Source organism: Salmo salar, chromosome ssa21 (genome assembly GCF_905237065.1).
Source record: "Salmo salar chromosome ssa21, Ssal_v3.1, whole genome shotgun sequence".
NCBI classification, from domain to species: Eukaryota; Metazoa; Chordata; class Actinopteri; order Salmoniformes; family Salmonidae; genus Salmo; species Salmo salar.
The window spans coordinates 9,515,487-9,539,637 of NC_059462.1; the positions used below are offsets into that span (position 1 = coordinate 9,515,487).

At 43.2% G+C, this 24,151-nt stretch overlaps 1 protein-coding gene across 1 annotated transcript in view; it reads left to right on the plus strand.

Moving 5' to 3' along the window:
* LOC106581696 (nck-associated protein 5) overlaps window positions 1-24,151 on the plus strand; it is a 151,281-nt gene that overhangs the window by 83,301 nt on the left and 43,829 nt on the right. The window contains exons 6-7 of the mRNA XM_014163934.2: window positions 3,975-4,013; window positions 4,808-4,927. Of these exons, the coding sequence (XP_014019409.1) occupies window positions 3,975-4,013; window positions 4,808-4,927 (159 nt within the window). The remainder of the gene's footprint in view (window positions 1-3,974; window positions 4,014-4,807; window positions 4,928-24,151) is intronic.

Genomic DNA, 24,151 nt, shown 5'->3' on the forward strand with positions numbered 1-24,151 from the left:
CATTCTCTCTTTCTCCCCTGACCCATCTGTCTATCTCCTCATTTGAATTCCATGCTGTCACAGTTACCAGCCCTTTCAAGCTTAACATCCTTATCATTTATCGCCCTCCAGGTTCCCTTGGAGAGTTCATCAATGAGCTTGACGCCTTGATAAGTTCCTTTCCTGAGATGGCTCACCTCTCACAGTTCTGGGTGACTTTAACCTCCCCACGTCTACCTTTGACTCATTCCTCTCTGCCTCCTTCTTTCCACTCCTCTCCTCTTTTGACCTCACCCTCTCACCTTCCCCCCCTACTCACAAGGCAGGCAATACGCTTGACCTCATCTTTACTAGATGCTGTTCTTCCACTAATCTCATTGCAACTCCCCTCCAAATCTCCGACCACTACCTTGTATCCTTTTCCCTCTTGCTCTCATCCAACACTTCTCACTCTGCCCCTACTCGGATGGTATTGCGCCGTCCCAACCTTCGCTCTCTCTCTCCCGCTACTCTCTCCTCTTCCATCCTATCATCTCTTCCCTCTGCTCAAACCTTCTCCAACCTATCTCCTGATTCTGCCTCCTCAACCCTCCTCTCCTCCCTTTCTGCATCCTTTGATTTTCTCTGTCCCCTATCCTCCAGGCCGGCTCGGTCCTCCCCTCCTGCTCCGTGGCTCGACGACTCACTACGAGCTCACAGAACAGGGCTCCGGGCAGCCGAGCGGAAATGGAGGAAAACTCGCCTCCCCTGCGGACCTGGCATCCTTTCACTCACTCCTCTCTACATTCTCCTCTTCTGTCTCTGCTGCTAAAGCCACTTTCTACCACTCTAAATTCCAAGCATCTGCCTCTAACCCTAGGAAGCTCTTTGCTACCTTCTCCTCCCTCCTGAATCCTCCTCCCCCTCCCCCCCTCCTCCCTCTCTGCGGATGACTTCGTCAACCATTTTGAAAAGAAGGTTGACGATATCCGATCCTCGTTTGCTAAGTCAAACGACACCGCTGGTCCTGCTCACACTGCCCTACCCTGTGCTTTGACCTCTTTCTCCCCTCTCTCTCCAGATGAAATCTCGCGTCTTGTGACGGCCGGCCGCCCAACAACCTGCCCACTTGACCCTATCCCCTCCTCTCTTCTCCAGACCATTTCCGGAGACCTTCTCCCCTTCCTCACCTCGCTCATCAACTCATCCTTGACCGCTGGCTACGTCCCTTCCGTCTTCAAGAGAGCGAGAGTTGCACCCCTTCTGAAAAAACCTACACTCGATCCCTCCGATGTCAACAACTACAGACCAGTATCCCTTCTTTCTTTTCTCTCCAAAACTCTTGAACGTGCCGTCCTTGGCCAGCTCTCCTGCTATCTCTCTCAGAATGACCTTCTTGATCCTAATCAGTCAGGTTTCAAGACTGGGCATTCAACTGAGACTGCTCTTCTCTGTGTCACGGAGGCTCTCCGCACTGCTAAAGCTAACTCTCTCTCCTCTGCTCTCATCCTTCTAGACCTATCTGCTGCCTTTGATACTGTGAACCATCAGATCCTCCTCTCCACCCTCTCCGAGTTGGGCATCTCCGGCGCGGCCCACGCTTGGATTGCGTCCTACCTGACAGGTCGCTCCTACCAGGTGGCGTGGCGAGAATCTGTCTCCGCACCATGCGCTCTCACCACTGGTGTCCCCCAGGGCTCTGTTCTAGGCCCTCTCCTATTCTCGCTATACACCAAGTCACTTGGCTCTGTCATATCCTCACATGGTCTCTCCTATCATTGCTATGCAGACGACACACAATTAATCTTCTCCTTTCCCCCTTCTGATAACCAGGCGGTGAATCGCATCTCTGCATGTCTGTCAGACATATCAGTGTGGATGACGGATCACCAGCTCAAGCTGAACCTCGGCAAGACGGAGCTGCTCTTCCTCCCGGGGAAGGACTGCCCGTTCCATGATCTCGCCATCACGGTTGACAACTCCCTTGTGTCCTCCTCCCAGAGTGCTAAGAACCTTGGTGTGATCCTGGACAACACCCTGTCGTTCTCCACTAACATCAAGGCGGTGACCCGATCCTGTAGGTTCATGCTCTCCAACATTCGCAGAGTACGACCCTGCCTCACACAGGAAGCGGCGCAGGTCCTAATCCAGGCACTTGTCATCTCCCGTCTGGATTACTGCAACTCGCTGTTGGCTGGGCTCCCTGCCTGTGCCATTAAACCCCTACAACTCATCCAGAACGCCGCAGCCCGTCTGGTGTTCAACCTTCCCAAGTTCTCTCACGTCACCCCGCTCCTCCGCTCTCTCCACTGGCTTCCAGTTGAAGCTCGCATCCGCTACAAGACCATGGTGATTGCCTACGGAGCTGTGAAGGGAACGGCACCTCCATACCTTCAGGCTCTGATCAGGCCCTACACCCAAACAAGGGCACTGCGTTCATCCACCACTGGCCTGCTGGCCCCCCTACCTCTGAGGAAGCACAGTTCCCGCTCAGCCCAGTCAAAACTGTTCGCTGCTCTGGCACCCCAATGGTGGAACAAGCTCCCTCACGACGCCAGGACAGCGGAGTCAATCACCACCTTCCGGAGACACCTGAAACCCCACCTCTTTAAGGAATACCTAGGATAGGATAAAGTAATCCTTCTAACCCCCCCCCCTTAAAATATTTAGATGCACTATTGTAAAGTGGTTGTTCCACTGGATATCATAAGGTGAATGCACCATTTTGTAAGTCGCTCTGGATAAGAGCGTCTGCTAAATGACTTAAATGTAAATGTAAATCTGGGACCTCTATACCAGGCGGTGTCAGAGGAAGGCCCTAAAAAGACTCCAGCCACCCTAGTCATGGACTGTTCTCTCTGCTACCACACGGAAAGTGGTACCGGAGCGCCAAGTCAAGGTCCAAAAGGCTTCTTAACAGCTTCTACCCCCAAGTCCATAAGACTCCTGAACAGCTAAGCAAAGGGCTACCCTCTTTACGCTGCTGCTAATCTCTGTTTATTATCTATGCATAGTCACTTTAACTCTACCTACATGTACACATTACCTCAATTACCTTGACTAACCGGTGACCCCGCACATTGACTCTGTACCGGTAGCCCCTGTATATTGCCTCGCTATTGTTATTTTACTGCTGCTGTTGAATTATTAGTTACTTTATTTTCTATTTCCTACTTTTTTTTCTTAACCAACAGTGCTTTAAGAAGTTTTAAGGGCTTGTAAGTAAGCATTTCACTGTAATACCTCACTGTAATACCTGTTGTATTCAACGCATGTGACAAATAAAATTTGATTTGATTTGAATCTTCTGGCATCTATTTATCTCTCTTTTCCCGACCAACAAACACTAGACTTTAGCCATGGCTTAATACGCAACTGTACTGAATCAGAACTTAATGAGGGGCGTGTGTGGATTTACCATCTATAACATTCCAATGGCTGTCCTAAACACACACACACACACAATCAACTGTAGAGATGTAGATGATAGTATAAGCTTTAAATATATGTAATGAAAGTAACAACTAGGGCCCTTGAAACAAACAAACAACAACAAGGCAACAGTAAACTTTTTGTCCCCCATGAATGATGCAGCTCCCCCCTTGGGCCAATTGAGATATTGTGTGTGACTAACTAATTTCAGTTAATTACTATCGCTCTCGCCTTTGGCCAATCCGTGTACTTTTGTAAATGCCAGATCTCTATAGCAAGATGCATCATTCACCCAAGTTTAGTCAAAATCATCCCAATGCTGTCTGAGATATCACGTGTGACTAAAGTACAAACAAACGGAGGGAGACAGATCCACAGTCCCCTCCCTGATTTCATCATGGGGGAAAATTAAAACATCGGGGAGGTAAATGTCTCTGCATCTTCACACAAACATTGTACAACAAGCCTGAAAGACAAAGATTTCTTTATCATGACATGTTGACTGAACGTTGTCTTAACCTTTCTTTGAGTGTATTGTCTCTTTTGTTTATCTCCTCTCTCTCTCTGCTCTCTTTTGCTTGAAGGTGGCTAATCAGGTTGTTCAAGCGCTCCTCACCCAAAAGGTTTGTCTTTGTTTTGTTTGATTAAAGCATCATTAAAGTCAATCAAGTCTAAGGGAGGCTATAAAATAAATAATGATGGAATGCTAATAATGATAAGTAGAATTAGTTGTGTACTAGTTAGCACATCATGTCTATTGAAACTGAAAAACCACATGCTCACTACTAGCTATTAAAACATTGGCTAGTCAGACCATTACTACTGTTCCAGCTGGCTGATTGCCGTTGATACTTAGGTAATGTAAAGCATAGCACAGAGAATTTTTAACCAACCCTTTACTTGACGATACTTCCTCAATTTCTGACTTGGAAGACACATTTCTTCTAAACTTCCATGGCTACTTGCAGATGGTTCATTTTAAATTGACAAAATGTTACCTTATTAAATTAAATATTTTTTTTGCTCCATGAACTGTATGCTGCTATATTACCTATTTCAAAATTCTCTGTACTACGCTTTACATTACCTAAGTAAGAATGGCTTTCAGCCAGCTGGAACAGTAGTATGGTATATGCTTATCAACTTTCTGCTGATGTGCCATGCTTGGGAATTAATATTATAGGGACACTTTCTATGAGTCGTGTGTATGTAAAATATTATGAATGCATACTACCATTTTAATGCATGAAGAATGTCTTGTAGGGCCCTAAGTGTTTCCTGGTTAGGTCACATGGTCAGGAAAAACTCCTGGCCCTACATAAATCATAATGGAAGGCACACTGGACATGTATAATTATATGCCGGTTTATACAAAGTTTAACCCACCTTCCTTGTGCTTGTGTGGGTGAATGTCCAGGACCTAAAAGAGGAGTGTGTGAAGCTGAGGACACGCGTGTTTGACTTGGAGCAGCAGAACCGCATACTGAACGTTCTGTTCCAGCAGCGGGTCAAAATATCCAGCAACCCTGTCTCCCAGGTAGGCTGGCTTGGTATAGACTGGATAAAGACCAACAATAACTAAGCTGTATTAGCATTTGAGCAGGTTCATGGGATTGGTCAAAAAAATGTTTACTTCATTGGGGCATGGACTCTACAAGATGTGGAAAGCTTTTGACAGGGATGCTCGCCCGTGTTGAAAGTGTTCCACAGAGACGCTGGCCAATGTTGACTCCAATGCTTCCCACATTTGTGTCAAGTTGGCTGGATGTTCTTTGGGTGGTGGACCATTCTTGATACACACTAGAACTGCTGAGCATGAAAAACCCAGCAGCGTTGCAGTTCTTGACACACTCAAACCGGTGCACCTGGCACCTACTACCATACCCTGTTCAAAAGCACTTTACTCTTTTGTCTTGCCCATTCACCCCCTGAATGCCACACATACACAACCCATGTCTTAAGGCTTAAAAATCCCTATTTAACTTGCCTCTTCCCCTTCATCTACACTTATTGAAGGGGATTTAACAAGTGACATCAGTAAGGGATCATAGCTTTCACCTGGAAGTGGATTTCTATGAGTACTGTAAGTCTGTCATGAAAAGAGCAGGTGTTTTGTATGTTCAGTGTACAGACATTGCTTATTGAAGACAATCACTTACATAACGTACCAGTCAAAAGTTTGGACACACCTGTTCATTCAGTGGTTTTTCTTAATTTTTTTACTATTTTCAACATTGTAGAATAATAGTGAAGACATCAAAACTATGAAATAACACATGGAATCATGTAACCAAAAAAGTGTTAAACAAATCAAAATATATTTATATTTGAGATTCTTCAAAGTAGTCACCCTTTGCCTTAATGACAGCTTTGCACACTCTTGGCATTCTCTCAACCAGCTTCATGAGATAGTCACCTGGAATGCATTTCAATTAACAGGTGTCCCTTGTTAATTTGTGGAATTGATTTCCTTCTTAATGTGTTTGAGCCAATCAGTTGTGATGTGACAAGGTAGGGGTGGTATACAGAAGATAGCCCTATTTGGTAAAAGACCAAGTCCATATTAAGGAAAGAACAGCTCAAATAAGCAAAGACAGGGGAATCAAACATTTCATGTTCAAACCATGACCATTTCCAGTGAGGTCAAAAAGGAAAAGAACAAGACAGAGACCATAATAACTGTAATCTGTAATTCTCTCCTTCCATTGCATTTACTTTTTCTTCAAATTAAACACCAACATTTAAATCGTCGAAGATTTTTTACTCCCTTGTGGACTTGTGTAGCCTCCTAACTGGCCATGGCTTTGCAAAAAGATAAAATGATCCACCGCACAGTAGATGTGAAAACATCTACAAGACTGCACAGGGAGTACATGTGCTGAATTCCCCACAAGACAGAAAGATTAAAAGTGTCTAATACACCTTTCAAACCAAGATGTTTTTCCGCCAACTTTTTGCCCCATAATACTAACCTAACTGACAAAGTGAAAATAATGAAGTCTATACAGAGTACAAATGTTCCAATACATGCATTCTGTTTGTAACAACACACTAAATAATACTGCAATGCAATTAACGTTGTCCCACATCCCTGGCCTTTTCTGTAAAGGTCAAATTCACCAACTCACTAAGGGAGCAACTGACTGCACTTCTTCCTGCCGGAGATCAGTGGTGCTGTAGCAGAGAGTTATATTGGTACAAATCTGACAGGGTAGAACCAATTGTGTATATCAGGGATGGGCAACTGGCAGCACGTGGCCCCCCTTTTGAAGGTCCTCAGGTCAATTTCCCCAAAAACGAAACAAAAATAATTAAAAAAACAAAATACTAACAATTTTGGAACTCAGTCAGGCTTTCAACTTACTGTTGAAGGTTAGAATAGTAAAATACACAATTTCAACATTTGATTTCCCATCAGCAGTTTTTCTCTTGTTAAGTCAGTCACTGTTAATCAGTCAATTAGCTCACGTCAGTGAAGTCTTTTTAGACTAAGTTAGTTTAGCAGTCAGCTTTCTAAACTTGTTATCATGGTCAAATTACCAGCTGGATGGGCCCCGTTGCTTTTGTTAGTCAGTCTCACTCAGATATCATATTAAAAACTGCAAACATTTCTCACCACCCTATGGCAAAATGTGTAGAATTGTAAACTGCTCATTTTCCTCTCCGCCCCATGACAAAATTAGTAGAATTGCATGAAATTTGTTATAAAATGTATACATTTCTCTCCGCTGTCAAGAGGGGGGCCACTAAAATGTTTTTCTCACAACTGTGGCCCTTCTTGATGAGTTAAGATTTTTTGTGGCCCCCACCCCCATCAAAGTTGTCCATCCCTGATGTATTTAAACCATGGATTTCTGATGCTATGTACTGGCCAATGATAGGCTTTGAAGCCACCGGTCAGCTTTTTCAATTTTTTTACCCATCTACCAATAGGTGCTCTTAGAGGCATTGGAAAACCTCCCTGGTCTTTGTGGTTGAATCTGTGTTTGAAATTCACTGCTCGACTGAGGGACCTTGAGGCAGTCATTGACAAATCATGTTAAACACTATTATTGTGAGTTAATGCAACTTATTTTGTGACTTAAGCAAATATTTACTCCTGAACTTATTTAGGCTTGCCATAACAAAGGGGTTGACTACTTATTGACTTAAGACATTTCAGCTTTTCATGTTTTATAAATTTGTAAAAAATAAATAAAACATGATTCCACTTTGACATTATGGGGTATTGCGTGTAGGCCAGTGACAAAAACTCTCAATTTAATCTATTTTAAATTCAGGCTGTAACACAACAAAATGTGGAAAAAGTCAAGGGGTGTGAATAATTTCTGAAGGCACTGTATACACTAGTTGACTGACAGGGAGGTGCTGTTTTGAAGCCACCACTCCTCCATCTTGGTACTCCCCCACCATTGTAAAAAATAGGGGTCTGAATAATTTCTGACGGCACTGGATATAAATCATTGGGTAAAGTGTTTGTTACTATAGTAAAACATTAAAGTGGGATTCATAGGTGTTAGTAACACTTTTGGGTGTTATTTTTAGGAGTGTTAAATCAGTGTCCTTTTGTGTTTTCCGAAGAAAAATACTCCTGGGGTTCCGATTCAATCAAAACTGGTTACCAGGTGTCTGAAAATGTCCCACTTGATTGAATAGGACTTGGTTTGACTGTTTTCCCTTTCTATTGAAACCTTCAAAAAATTCATTTTTTAGGGGTGGGGGGAAGATAGTGGTGATGGGGAGTGTGTGGTGTGTGTGCAACAATTTAATTTCAAATGTACTTATAGTTTACGTAAATTAAATTGTGTTTTACATTTGTCTGTCAAATGAAAGACATTTCTGTCTTTCAAGCAATTCCTTCTAAGCATCTTGCATTTCTGTGATAAGACAATAGCTGTGTTCGAATACCTACGTATACTAACATAATGTCACGTCCTGACCAGTAAAAGGGGTTATTTGTTATTGTAGTTTGGTCAGGGCGTGGCAGAGGGTGTTTGTTTTGTGTGGTTCGGTGTTTTTGGTTTATGTTCTATATTTTCTATTTCTATGTTGGGTTTTTGGCAATGACCTCCAATTAGAGGCAGCTGGTTGTCGTTGTCTCTAATTGGAGGCCATATTTAGTGGGGTTTGTTTTCACTTCTGTTTTGTGGGTGGTTATTTTCTGAATAGCCTGTGTGCCTTATGGAACTGTTTTTCATTGTACGTTTATTTTGTTTAATTGTTTTCATCAAATAAATTAAGTATGAGCACTTTACCCACTGATCCTTGGTCCTATCCTTACGACGCCCATGACAGAACCACCCACCAAACAAGGCCCAAGCAGCGGGGATTGGAGCACCGAAGAGAAGGGTGGACGTGGGAGGCAGAACGACGTTTCTGGGAGAGGAAACTAAGGGAGCTAGATGAGGCTGAGAGGCATCCCCCCATTTTTTTGGGGGGGGCACACGGGGAGTTGGGCAGAGTCAGGTTGGAGACCTGAGCCAACTCCCCGTGCTTATTATGGGGAGTGACGGATCAAGCAAGCACCTTGTTATGCGGAGATACGCACTGTGTCGCCCATACACGTGCACAGTCCGGTGCGGTCAATAAGGGCTACGCAGCGTTGCCAGGCGAGAGTTAGCCGGCAGCCAGGGAGAAGTGCGCCGGCGCAGCGCATCTGGCCACCAGTGCATCTCCTCGGTCCAGTTTACCCTGTTCCTGCTCCTCGCACTAGCCCTGAGGTGCGTGTCACTAGTCTGGCGCTCCCCAAAGCCAGCTCCACGCATCAGGCCTCTAGTGCGCCTGCCCAGTCCAGTACGTCCTGTTCCTGCTCCTCGCACTAGCCCTGAGGTGCGTGTCACTAGTCTGGCGCCTCCAAAGCCAGCCCCACGCATCAGGCCTCTAGTGCGCCTGCCCAGTCCAGTACGTCCTGTTCCTGCTCCCCGCACTAGCTCTGAGGTGCGTGTTACTAGTCTGGCGCCTCCTAAGCCAGCCCCACGCATCAGGCCTCTAGTTCACCTGCCCAGGCCAGTACGTCCTGTTCCTGCTCCCCGCACTAGCTCATGAGGTGCGTGTTACTAGTCTGGCGCCTCCAAAGCCAGCCCCACGCATCAGGCTTCCAGTGCGTCTGCCCAGTCCAGTACGTCCTGTTCCTGCTCCATGCACTCACCCTCCAGTGCGCCTCCATCACCCGGTACAGCCAGTGCCTGCTGTGAGCACTGGGTCTCCAGCGACGCTTTCCAGTCTGCAGCCTTCAGCGACGCTCCCCAGCCCGGAGCCTCCAGCGACGCTCCCCAGCCCGGAGCCTCCAGCGACGCTCCCCAGCCCGGAGCCTCCAGCGACGCTCCCCAGCCCGGAGCCTCCAGCGACGCTCCCCAGCCCGGAGTCTCCAGCGACGCTCCTCAGCCAGGAGGCTCCATTCATTTAGTATACTGTAAATTAATGGTATCCTTTCAGTTGAGTGTACTAGCACTTCACCTGTCTACTGGAAGTATATCCTGTTGCTAGGCAACTTCTTGTTAGCATAACAAATTACTAGCTAGACACCTTACAACTTCATTAACAATGTCCATTTGAGAACGCACAATGACTATACCACTTAGGTAAACTAGAATTTCATGAATAATCAAGTCAATACACATTGGGTAGTTAGTTAGAGTGCATATAGTTAATATACTGGCAAGTTCGATGTATTAGTAGCCAACTAATGTTAGGTAGCTAGCTAACATACTGGTACATACAAGCAACTGCTGTTATGATATGCTATGTGGTTTGTAAGGCTAGCGTAGCTAACATATTGTCAGCCAACATAACTAGTAACGTAACTCACGTATTTCAAAAGTAATTACTTTATTGCTAAAAAATGTCTTAACATTTGTCATAATTTGTTGAAGCAATTAATTCATATCTGTTTTCGACAGACTTCGGCTGCACATTTTCCACAATTTTCTTAAAATCTGAAAACGTTGTGAAGCTACGCCCATTTTCTGAAGAATTGCATTATTGCCCTAAAAGCACAGAAATTGTGTTCACTGCTTGTGGTGACGCAGGGTACCATACTAAACTACAAATGACCTCTAAGTATCGCAGCATAATCACAAACCTTTTGGTGGAGTAACTGCTGTACTTGTAGTAGGACATCCGGAGTAGGATGTAGTAGGACATCCGGGAACCTTTGGCATACTAACTATATCCATACTATGACCAATAAGCATACTACATACTGAATTTACTTCACAAATAGTATGGTTAGTATGAGTATTTGAATGCAGCTAATATGATATCTTTAGCATTGGAATGAAGTGGTAATGGCCCACAGGAACATGTAATGTGGAGATTGCTCCCAGTTCTGATTTATTCGTTCAGCACACACCATTATCCAGTATGCTGTGGGTGTACTAGACAGCCTTATTATGCCATAGAGATGATTAGGCAATGACTTTATGCTTTTAGGCAGAATTGTAACTTGAGATCTGGGCATGTAACTCACATAATGCTATTCTTCTATAGACATTAATACATGGTTTTCACATACAGTATCTAATTTCAGGGTTCGGTCCACTTGCTACCCGGTGTTCATTCATTGAGGGAATTTACGGTACTTATTTGATCATGTTTAGATTCCAATAACAATCCACATTTACTCTATCCACATGACACTGGACAGTTCCTGACTGAATAAATGTCCTGTTTATTTGATTCTGATTCCTGAATCATGTAAGTGTCACTGGAGGTTTTCTCCGTTCAGAGTGTCAGTGTCAGTTTGATGTGTTCTGAAATCACTTAACTGGGAGAGCTCGGTGTCACCCGTCCCTTCTAGAGGTTGGCTGACAGTGTTGAGTGAGTCACTCTACCCATCGGTGACATCTGCCTCACTTGAGCCTCAAGCTCAATCAGTACATACAGTGAGTGTATAAAACATTAAGAACACCTTCCTAATATTGAGTTACACCCCACCCTTTTGCCCTCAGAATAGCCTCAATTCATCGGGGCATGGACTCTACAAGGTGCCGAAAGCATTCCACAGGGATGCTGCCCATGTTGACTCCAATGCTTCCCACAATTGTGTCTGTCACGCCCTGACCATAGAGAGAGCCCTTGGTTCTCTATGGTGTAGTAGGTCAGGGCGTGACTAGGGGTTGTTCTAGTTCAATATTTATATGTTGGTGTTTTGTATGGTTCCCAGTTAGAGGCAGCTGGTGATCGTTGCCTCTAATTGGGAATCATATTTAGGTAGCCATTTTTCCCACCTGTATTTGTGGGATATTGTTTGTGTTGGTGCTTGTGTCACCATGTAGTCACGTTGTGTTTATTGTTTTGGTTGAAGTAGTTTCACTTTAAATAAATATGTGGAACTCAACAAACGCTGCGCCTTGGTCCGTCTCTTACAACAACGGTGACAGTGTCAAGTTGGCTGGATGTCCTTTGGGAGGTGGACAATTTCTTGATACACATGGGAAACTGTTGAGCATGAAAACCCCAGCAGCATTTCAGTTCTTGACACAAACCAGTGTGCCTGGCACCTACCACCAGACCACGTTCAAAGACAATTAAATATTTTGTCTTGCACATTCACCCTCTGAATAGCACACATGCACAATCCATGTCTCAATTGGCTCAATACGTATTAAAAAATCTTATTTAACCTGTCTCTTCCACTTCATCTGCACTGATTTTAAGTGGACATCAATAAGGGATCATAGCTTTCAGCTGGTCAGTCTGTCATGGAAAGAGCAGGTGTCCTTAATGTTTTGTACACTCAGACAGAGATAGACTTAGGGGTTGATGAAGACAGGAGAAAGGAAAGAGTTGTAGTTGGAATTATGTACCTTGTGATTTACAAGAAAAAAAAAACATTTTTAAAGTATTCACTGTTTTCAGTTAAATGTTAGACATTAAGTGCGTATAGAACTGTGCTATATCCGAGACATATTATATGTAGAAGCCTTTGCTCATGCATTACTACAACAGTCTCAAGGCCCTGTCTCTCTAATGAGCAACAATGAAGCCTGTGATTATCAAGACAAGGGTCCATGGCCTTAGGACTGCGATAGTGCTGGAGCAAAGTGCCCAGGTTCCATTAGAGGTTGTGATTTCTCTATACGGCTGCAGAGAGCTGAAACATAGGTCATCTTATTATACCTATCACTGGCAATTCCCCAAATAGCCAAAGCAGACATACACATACTAGAGATGGTGGCTTTAACCATTGACTGTACAGACCCACAAACATTAAATCAAACAAGGCCCAGAAACAAGATGAATAACATGACGGAGAGCAGAAGTCTTTTGGGTGTTTCCCAAAACCTTTGTAGCTAAAGTGGTATTTCGTATATATCAATGAACCAGATGCTCACCACACATAAAACAGCAGTGCTTAATTTAACGACTTGCGTTCCTTCAGGCACAGAAGGCTGATTGTCAAACATCGATTTTTACTATCGTTACTGTCTCACGAAGTGTGGCTGGGTTGTGGAGAGCAATAAAGTTTCAAGCTATTTTTTAATTCTTTATTTAACCCTCCTGTTGTGTTCCGGTCGAATTGGACCGAGAGTTTTCTCTCTGAAAAATGTAGTTAATTTAACCTGATTGTCATAAGGTTCCATGACTTTGTCCACACACACAAAATACATTTTGATGATTTTCATTACATTTTGGGTGTTTTATCTAACTTTTGTACACCTGTGGTGTTCTGGGTCAAAAATGACCAGTCATTAGAAATGAATGGGTGAGACTACAATTAGTGTATAAAATTGAGTTCAGGCATATGCCCATTCATCAGATGGACACACTTCCTCTCTCAGACCCCCACATGCATGTGTGTTTGAGCACACACACACACACACCTCACTCCCCTTCTTGGTTTCCATGGCAACCCCCACGGAAACCTTTCCCCAATAGAATCTTTCCCCCACGGGAACCACACCTGTTGGCATTCTCACAAACAACCCCAACATTGTTTCAATAATATATATAACTTTTCTCGCAGCTCTGGTATATAACGTTTTTTGAGGCCTCGCTCACAATTCTTTCTGTGGCAGCACAATGACCAAACGCTATACTGTATGTGAGGCTCTTGATCTTTCTATGAGGAGGAGAGAGGCCAGGAAGGAGGAGTAGGAGGAGAGGCCAGGAAACTGACAGTGAAGTAGTCTGATAAATAGCACAATATGTTTCAACTGAATATTTGTTATAGTCAAAATAATCCATGCATTATGCTTTTTTACTCAAAAACTAGTTGTATGCGCTCAGGTCAATGAGCCCTTCAGGCCATAAATAGCGAATAGAAGTTCAAAACTTGTAATGTTCACAAGAACTTAAGTTGATAAAAAGATCTAACACAACATTAGGTGATAATATTTTGGACCAGGTACATAGAATTAATTAACAACTTTTCGGAAAATCAGACTTTTCTGACTTTTCTGAAAATCTGACTTTTCTGAAAATCTGACTTTTCAGACTATCTGACTTTTCTGACTTTTGAAACAAACACAACAGGAGGGTTGAACTTTATTTAACTAGGCAAGTCAGTTAAGAACAATGACGGCCTACACCAGCCAAACCCAGACGACGCTGGGCCAATTGTGCACCGCCCTATGGGACTCCCAATCACGGCTGCTTGTGATACAGCCTGGATTTGAGCCAGGGTGTCTGTAGTGACGCCTCTAGCACTGAGATGCAGTGCCTTAGACCGCTGTGCCACTCGGAAGCCCCTTAACATACCAAGGTTTTGGGAAACTCACCCCAAGACAATAAGTCACTTTAGAGAGGTAGTCATATTGAGGCTCTGTAGAAAGGTCACATAGAGGCACACAGGAAATTATTTTCCTCAGGGTTACGTTACGCTGCATGGGCCAAGACCTAGTTTGATCTGTTGGCTTTCCAGGCCATCAGTGCTGGTTTCACCATCTCTCTGTCTAGTGTGAAAATGAAAGTGAACAGCAGTACAGCCTAATTACTGTATGGGCTGCAAGGCATGGTGCTCAGCAACCAAGAGGAAATAGGAGAGATGGGGAAGAGAAGAGGAAGAAGAAGATGTAGAAGAGGGGGAGAGGGTGAATAGCTGGGGAGGGGGGGGGGGGTAGTGGGGGTCAGGGAATGGAGAGGGGAAGAAGGTGGGCAGGGGAAACGAGCGGGACGAGAGCACTGAGGAGAATGATTACCGGAGAGCCAAGTCTAGGTCCAAGAGGCTCCCAAATAGCTTCTACCCCCAAGCCATAAGACACAGGTGAGGGTAGCGTGTCACCTTAGCTAGGGTAGTGTGTGGAGGGGATATAGAGATATAGCGGAGGGGATATAGAGATATATTTGGAAATGTTTGCTACAAACGATTAATTGCAAAGAGAACCATGTCAATAAATCATGTTTACTTTGCTCCCATTTCAGCCTTCGTGGTCAGAATAATAGATGTTTGAGACAAAGTGGCATCAGTAGAGACGCATCAACAATTTCTCCAAGACTTGTCTCTACTGTACATGTGTGACACAAACACAGATATTGTTTAACTTTCTTGTGGCAGTTTTTATGCAATCTTCAATGTTCTGAGGGTTTTGAAGCGTAATTATTCTCCAAACAAGATTCCAGAAAGTCTTCAATATGCTATTTTTTTGTAGTGTTATGGAATCTTTCAAACAGTCACTGAGCAATGTCCTCCGCATGCAAAGAGTGTACGTTTTACCAATGAGAACTCCTGACATACGTTGCTTGATTGTAAATGCACATATACAGTGGGGTCCAAATTATTGAGACCCTTGATAAAGATGAGCAAAAATGACTGTAAAAAATAAATAATTAAAATACTAAGCAATATTGCATGAAAAAATAGTAAATTATATAATTTTATACCAATACAATTGCTCGGAGAGGCTAAAAGGTAGGGGTCAAAAAATTATTGATGCCCCTGTTTTCAATACCTTTCAACATCTCACCTTGCGAGGATAATGGCACTGAGCCTTTTTCTAAAATGTTTTATGAGTTGGAGAACACATAAGATTCTGCATGGACCATTATTCCATAGAGAATCCTTCCAGATCCTTGATATCCTTAGTCTGCTCTTCAAACCACAGGTTTTTAATGGGTTTCAAGTCTGCAGACTGAGATGGCCATTGCAAAATGTACATTGTGTAGCCAATCATACTTTTTTTTAGGATGGGGGGGGGGTTTGATGTGTGCTTGGGGTTATTGTCCTGCTGGAAGATCCACTTGTGGCCACGTTTCAGCCTCCTGGAGGAGGCTACTAGGTTTTTGGCTAAAATATCCTGGTACTGGGTAAAAATAATGAGGCCGTTGACCTTAACAAGGGCCCCAGGACAAGTGGAAGCAAAATAGCCCCATGACATCAAAGATCCACCACCGGCCCAGACGGAATCCCTAGCCTCGTCCTCAGAGCATGCGTAGACCAGCTGGCTGGTGTGTTTACGGACATATTCAATCTCTCCCTATCCCAATCTGTTGTCCCCACATGCTTCAAGATGGCCACCATTGTTCCTGTACCCAAGAATGCAAAGGTAACTGAATTAAATGACTAAATGACTCACCTCTGTCATCATGAAATGCTTTGAGAGTCTAGTCAAGGATCATATCACCTCCACCTTACCTGTCACCCTAAACCCACTTCAATTTGCTTACTGCCCCAATAGGTCCACAGACGATGCAATTGCCATCACACTGCACACTGCCCTGTCCCATCTGGACAAGAGGAACACCTATGTAAGAATGCTGTTCATCGACTACAGCTCAGCATTCAACACCAAAGTACCCTTCAAGCTCATCATTAAGCTTGAGGCCCTGGGTCTCAACCCTTGCCCTGTGCAATTGGGTTCTGGACTTCCTGACGGGCTGCAACCAGGTGGTGAAGGTAGGAAACAACATCTCCACTTCGCTGATCCTCCACACTGGGGCCCCACAAGGTTGCATGCTCACCCATGACTACGTGGCCATGCACGCCTCCAACTCAATCATGAAGTTTGCAGACGACACAACAGTAATAGGAGGTGAGGGCTCTCAGAGTGTGGTGTCAGGAACATAACCTCTCACTCAACATCAACAAAACAAAGGAGATGATCGTTTACTTCAGGAAACAGCAGAGGGAGCACCCTCCTATCCACATCGACTGGACAGCAGTGGAGAAGGTGGAAAGTTTTAAGTTCCTCGGCGTACCCATCACGGACAAACTGAAATGGTCCACCCACACAGACAGTGCGGCGAAGAAGGCACACCAGCACCTCTTCAACCTCAGGAGGCTGAAGAAATGTGGCTTGTCACCAAAAATACTCAAACTTTTACAGATGCATAATTGAGAGCATCCTGTTGGGCTGTATCACCGCCTGGTACGGCAACTGCACCGCCCACAACTGCAGGGCTCTCCAGAGGGTGGTGCGGTCTGCACAACGCATCACCGGGGACAAACTGCCTGCCCTCCACGACACATACAGCACCGGATGTCACATGAAGGCCAAAAAGGTCATCAAGGACAACAACCACCGAGCCCCTAACTGTTCACCCCGCTACCATCCAGAAGGCGAGGTCAGTACAGGTGCATCAAAGCTGGGACCAAGAGACAGAAGCTGTTTTTCAATCTCAAGGCCACTGTTAAACAGCCATCACTAGCACAGAGAGGCTGCTGCCTACATACAGACTTGAAGAATCATTGGCCACTTTAATAAATGGAACGCTAGTCACTTTAATAATACCACTTTATTAATGTTTACATATCTTGCATTACTCATCTCATATGTATATACTGTATTCTATATTATCTATTGCATCTTAGCCTATGCCGCTCTGTCATTGCTCATTCATATATTTATATGTGTATATTGGGAATCAAACCCACCACCCTGGTGTTGCAAGTGCTCTATGCTTTACCAACTGAGCCACACGGTACCACAGTATTAAGACATTTTAGCAAAAACCTGGTGGCCTCTGCTAGTAGGCTGAAACTTGTCCGCAAGTGGATCTTCCAGCAAGACAATAACTCCAAGCACACATCAACATCCACAAAGAAATTGTTAATTGGCCACAAAATCTACATTTTGCAATGGATATCTCAGTCTCCAGACTTGAAACCAAATGAAAACCTGTGGTTTGGGAACTGAAGAGGGCAATTCATAAGCACAGACAAAGGATATCAAGGATCTGGAAGGATCGCTCCCAATGTGTTCTCCAATTCAATAAACATTTTAGAAAATGGCTGTGCTGTTATCCTCGCATGGCGAGGTATTGAAAACTATTAAAAACAAACATTTTGACCCATACCTTTTTGAGAAAAAAGTATTACTTCTTAAACAAAATCTCTTTCTCTGAGCAATTGTATACGTATAAAATAATATAATTTCCCAATTTTCTGGCAAAAACAATATAGCTCAGTATTTAAATTATTTAATTTATACAGATATTTTTGATAATCTTTATCAATGGTGTCAATAATTCTGGGCCCCACTGTTTGTGTCAATGCAGGAAGTAAACTGAAATTCTCAAACTGATAAGTAAAAGATTAATGTTTTAATTTTGAATTCACATCACTTCCTGAATTGACTGCTTTCATTTCGAATTGACGAAAGTTTAAATGAGTCAGCCTTATAGGGTTTCACTATACGATTAAACTGACCTTTTGCAATTACATTAATCACAGCACAAATTACAGCACACATTCAAATATGTGTAATCCTCCGATGTCCTTCAACATTGGAATCCGACTCCTGTCAATTTTCTATAAGAATGAGGTAATGTCAACCAATGTTAACTCAGCTCTTGGAGGGGCACAGAGTAAGCAGGCTAATGACCTGCTCAGATTGACATTTGATTGTTATTGAGTAGGTTTCCAAAATTCCAGGAACTTTCAATAAATTACCTGGTTTTCCCGAAATCCCGGTTGGAGAACTCCCAATATCAGGATCGAATAAACAGGAAATCCGGAATCCTAGGAAATGTATTAAAATTTCCCGAAATTTTGCAACCCTATCATTGAGACATCTTTCCACTCTCAATGTATGTTCACCAAAATACCTGCTTCATCCGTAAAGACAATGTTTTAAGTCCCTAATCATATAAAAGCCCAGGACGTGCTTGAATATTCTATCTCCCTCCATCTAAAGTCATTTAAGCAATGTTGCACAGAAATCAGTCTGATCGAAATCTGTAGTAATTACTGTCAGCGCTGCGGAGTTTGTCTAGTTTTCTTCAAAAGGCTATATTAATAACACTCATTACATTGCTTGTACAGAGGATGGACCACTATTTGAGGAATGTACAAAAGGAAAGACATTTATTAAATTGTCCAGGTCAGTGGTTCCCAACCTTTTTTGGTTACTGTACCACCAACTGACTTTTGCTCTGCCCGGAATACCCCTAAAGTACCCCTCGTGCATTTTACCAGTAGGCCTATGGTCTCATGAGCCTTCTCAAGTACCCCCTGTGGATAAGCCAAGTACCCCCAGGGGTCCTAGTAAGCCCTGGTTGGGAATCAATGGTCTAGGTTAAGGTCCAGGGCACTAATGTTTTTGTGCCAACTCCAAAGTGTTGTAGCCTTTAGGTTAAAAAAAAGTGTAGTGCGATGAAGGCCAATCTTTCATGGCTGAAGCAATTGTTCTGTAGTTCCTCCAAATTGTAATTGTGTCGATGCAATTAAGATGTCATTGCTTATCCCATGCTTGTTTCACTTTCAAAATGAATCTCAGTAGCAAAACAACAACCAACATTTGAGTTATTGTACAGTAATCAAACTTCCCTTAAAGTCCTTGAGATAATGAAAGGAAGAAAAATTCTCCCAGCACTGGCACTGAAGTCACCCTTGAATCGTAGTTGCTGCTGTAAATTGAATGTTTTTATCTGACTGTATCAGTGATGTCAAATCTCAGAGAAACTCTTGGAGTTGCCAACGGTAATTAGCTCCCAGATTAGTCTGCTGGAACGTGCTTTGGTTTGGCATTCTGCCACAGCGCATGGGAAATAAAGAATAGAGCGGATCATCAACTATTAGGTGAATATCAATGAATGGACCAAATTGGCCTCGTCCCCAGCTCCCTGATGCAATTATTTACTATTCACATCAATTATTGCTAACAGATGACACTAATGATTTTGAGCGAAAGCTGGCGATGGCAGCCCTTCTAGAGATCAATGCTATTTAAAAAGGAGTCACAGCGCACACAACACTTGCCATCTTTCAGGGTGTTTCTATCTGGATTTGACCCAGAGCCGCATTGAGCAATTATAGCACGCTTTTGACGCAGCATCTTTATGTCATGTATGTATGTATGCCCAAATTTGGACTAGTTGTGAATGGATAAACATAGGTTTATTCCACATACAATTTGATACTTGCTAAATAATAGTGGAAACACTACTGAAAACAGAGTGCTACCTACTTAACCTTTTGAGTTTTGTTTTGCTACTGATGTAACTTCTCACCCATCAAGTATGGCTGAAAACACTCTCTCTTTGCTCACAGATTATGGGATTGAAAGTTTGATAAAGAATTTTTCTTTTGGGAAACAAGATTCCATGGTTCCAGCCAGAGAGGCAGAGGCTAAGAGAGGAGGAATGAAGCTCAGTAATAGATCACTGCGTGATTATCGATCATTGCCCGTACGGTATTATGCATGAACTTTTGAGATATGATAGAACTCCACAAACCCAGGGAGCTACAGGTTCAGTGAATTGTACAGTCATGGCCAAAAGGTTTGAGAATGACACAAATATTAATTTTCACAAAGTCTGCTGCCTCAGTTTGTATGATGGCAATTTGCATATACTCCAGAATGTCATGAAGAGTGATCAGATGAATTGCAATTAATTGCAAAGACCCTCTTTGCCATGCAAATGAACTGAATCCCCCAAAAACATTTCCACTGCATTTCAGCCCTGCCACAAAAGGACCAGCTGACATCATGTCAGTGATTCTCTCGTTAACACAGGTGTGAGTGTTGACGAGGACAAGGCTGGAGATCACTCTGTCATGCTGATTGAGTTCGAATAACAGACTGTAAGCTTCAAAAGGAGGATGCTGCTTGGAATCATTGTTCTTCCTCTGTCAAACATGGTTACCTGCAAGGAAACACGTGCCGTCATCATTGCTTTGCACAAAAAGGGCTTCACAGACAAGGATATTGCTGCCAGTAAGATTGCACCTAAATCAACCATTTATCGGATCATCAAGAACTTCAAGGAGAGCGGTTCAATTGTTGTGAAGAAGGCTTCAGGGCGCCCAAGAAAGTCCAGCAAGCACCAGGACCGTCTCCTAAAGTTGATTCAGCTGCGGGATCGGGGCACCACCAGTACAGAGCTTGCTCAGGAATGGCAGCAGGCAGGTGTGAGTGCATCTGCATGCACAGTTAGGCAAAGACTTTTGGAGGATGGCCTGGTGTCAAGAAGGGCAGCAAAGAAGTCACTTCTCTCCAGGAAAAACATCCGGGACAGACTGATATTCTGCAAAAGGTACAGGGATTGAACTGCTGAGGACTGGGGTAATGTAATTTTCTCTGATGAATCCCCTTTCCGATTGTTTGGGGCATCCGGAAAAAAGCTTCTCCGGAGAAGACAAGGTGAGCGCTACCATCAGTCCTGTGTCATGCCAACAGTAAAGCATCCTGAGACCATTCATGTGTGGGGTTGCTTCTCAGCCAAGGGAGTGGGCTCACTCACAATTTTGCCTAAGAACACAGCCATGAATAAAGAATGGTACCAACACATCCTCCGAGAGCAACTTCTCCCAACCATCCAGGAAAAGTTTGGTGACAAACAATGCCTTTTCCAGCATGATGGAGCACCTTGCCATAAGGCAAAAGTGATAACTAAGTGGCTCGGGGAACAAAACTGATATTTTGGGTCCATGGCCAGCAAACTCCCCAGACCTTAATCCCATTGTGAACTTGAGGTTAATCCTCAAGAGGCAGGTGGACAAACAGAACCCCACAAATTCTGACAAACACCAAGCATTGATTATGCAAGAATGGGCTGCCATCAGTTAGGATGTGGCCCAGAAGTTAATTGACAGCATGCCAAGGCAGATTGCAGAGGTCTTGAAAAAGAAGGGTCAACACTGCAAATATTGACTCTTTGCATCAACTTCATGTAATTGTCAATAAAAGCCTTTGACACTCATGAAATGCTTGTAATTATACTTCAGTATTCCATAGTAACATCTGACAAAATTATCTAAAGAAACTGAAGCAGCAAACTTTGTGGAAATTAATATTTGTGCCATTCTCAAAACTTTTGCCTACGACTGTAGATCTTTGTCTTGGGACTGAGATCATTCAGAAACTGAGATTCAATCCATTTGGTGTTATAGCAGAGGGCACTCTACAGTCGACAATGCGCCTTTTAACAGCATTTTAAACGTTGCGCATGTCAGCTCAAGGGTAAATTACCTTTAAAAGTCTGTTATAGTAAGTCAAAAGTAAGTAGCCTTGGCTTGTGTGAGCCAAAACTCTTCATAGGCTGCTGTTGCAATCTCCTGTAGATGAGGCAGCTTGACATACAAGTACACCCCTGGACAGGATACGAGTCTATTGCAGGGCCTTACCCGCAATCTATCTTCTTTATGCCGAGTGCCAAGCAGAGACTCATCGGGTCACATTTTTACGTCTGGCATGACACGGCCAGGCATCACCCTCCAACCTTCCATCTCAGGCTGACATGCTAACCACAAGGCCACTGAGTTGGTTCTGTTATAGTGCCCTGCGCTATAACGTTAATTGGATTGAATCTCGGCCTTAGTTTTTGACTATTGACCATGTCTCCAACAATACATAATAATGACATACCAACGTTTGTCTGCCTGCACAGATAGAGAAGACGAGTGAATGCCCACCTTGTAGAGGTGGGCATTCACTCATTCCCCTCCTCAATTAGCCTTTGGATGGAAAGAGACAGCGACGCATTCAGCATATTGATTCTTCTAGTTCTGTGACATAGAAACAGAGAGCCACAGGGTACCATCTCGGTTGTTCATTGTGCAAAGCAGTGAGTTGATCTATTGAATACAATACAAGGCATTATTTGCAAGAGCACAAAACTGACTTGTGGAAGAATAGATTGGTTACACACAACTTTAATCATCAACAATATTTGGTTACAGATATTTGGTTATATGAACCAACAAGCATTTTAACCTCTGTGCGGAATTGCAATGTGTTTAATAAACAATTAAACTATCAGGTAAGAAGTTGTTGGGTTCTGAGAATATGAAATGTTACTTATTCATGTCACTGATGGAGTGATAAGGTTGAGGGTCTACAACAGATGTTAAGGGTTATAGGAGGAAGGTATATAGTGGGTGCAACTAAACTTGGAATGTGTTAAGTGCAGGGAAGCAATTATATGTGGCAGGCATTGATAAGGGGAGATGGGTGGAGATCTTAGAAACAAACAAATGTTCCTGAGGGAGAGAGGGTAATGAATAACTTTTACATTATGTCAGGATATGTTATTGTTAGCCATCAGGGATCCTCTGGGAGCAAAAGAGACACAGTCTGGTATCAATAACCATGACAGCCTTGAGTTGGGGAGGAGTGAGTACTTTGGGGTAAAGGTCAGGTCAGATAAAGTGAGGAAGAAAGGAAGGTTCTGTCTAGCAACAGGGATGCATTGGCTGTTCGCTTGTGGAGGAGGAGACTCAGCCTAGGAGAAAGGGTTAAATATCAGTGCTTGGGTGAAGTGTTTTTTTGTCTGAATTACAGCTGTAACGACCCTTTGGGAATAATGTAACTTGGTTAAGCTTTTCTAGTGTCGAAGACAACAAAAGGTAATCAAACTTTTATAATAGTAAATCTGATATTGGTGAGTGCTAAACTTGCCGGGTGTCTAAATAGCTAGCCCGTGATGGCTGGGCAATGTACTTAGAATATTGCAAAATGTGCTTTCACCAAAAAGCTATTTTAAAATCGGACATATCGAGTGCATAGAGGAGTTCTGTATTTATAATTCTTAAAATAATTGTTATGCTTTTTGTGAACGTTTATCGTGAGTAATTTAGTAAATTGTTAGCAAATTCCCCGGAAGTTTGCGGGGGGTATGCTAGTTCTGAACGTCACATGCTAATGTAAAAAGCTGTTTTTTTATATAAATATGAACTTGATTGAACAAAACATGCATGTATTGTATAACATAATGTCCTAGGTGTGTCATCTGATGAAGATCATCAAAGGTTAGTGCTGCATTTAGCTGTCTTCTGGGTTTTTGTGACATTATATGCTAGCTTGAAAAATGGGTGTCTGATTATTTCTGGCTTGGTACTCTGCTGACATAATCTAATGTTTTGCTTTCGCTGTAAAGCCTTTTTGAAATCGGACAGTGTGGTTAGATAAAGGAGAGTCTTGTCTATAAAATGCTGTGAAATAGTCATATGTTTGAAAAATTGAAGTTTTTGTATTTTTGAGGAATTTGTAATTCGCGCCACGCCTATCATTGGATATTGGAGCAGGTGTTCCGCTAGCGGAACGTCTAGATGTAGCCATACACTCCACAGAGCTGGGCTTTATGGAAGAGTGGCCAGAAACAATCCATTGCTTAACCTCTATGGGCTAGGCGGGACGTAATCGTCCCACCTACGTAACAGCCAGTGTAATCCAGTGGCGCGTGTTTCAAATACCTTAAAAATCCTATTACTTCAATTTCTCAAACATATGACTATTTTACAGCTATTTAAAGACAAGACTCTCGTTAATCTAACCACACTGTCCGATTTCAAAAAGACTTTACAACGAAAGCAAAACATTAGATTATGTCAGCAGAGTACCCAGCCAGAAATAATCAGACACCCATTTTTCAAGCTAGCATA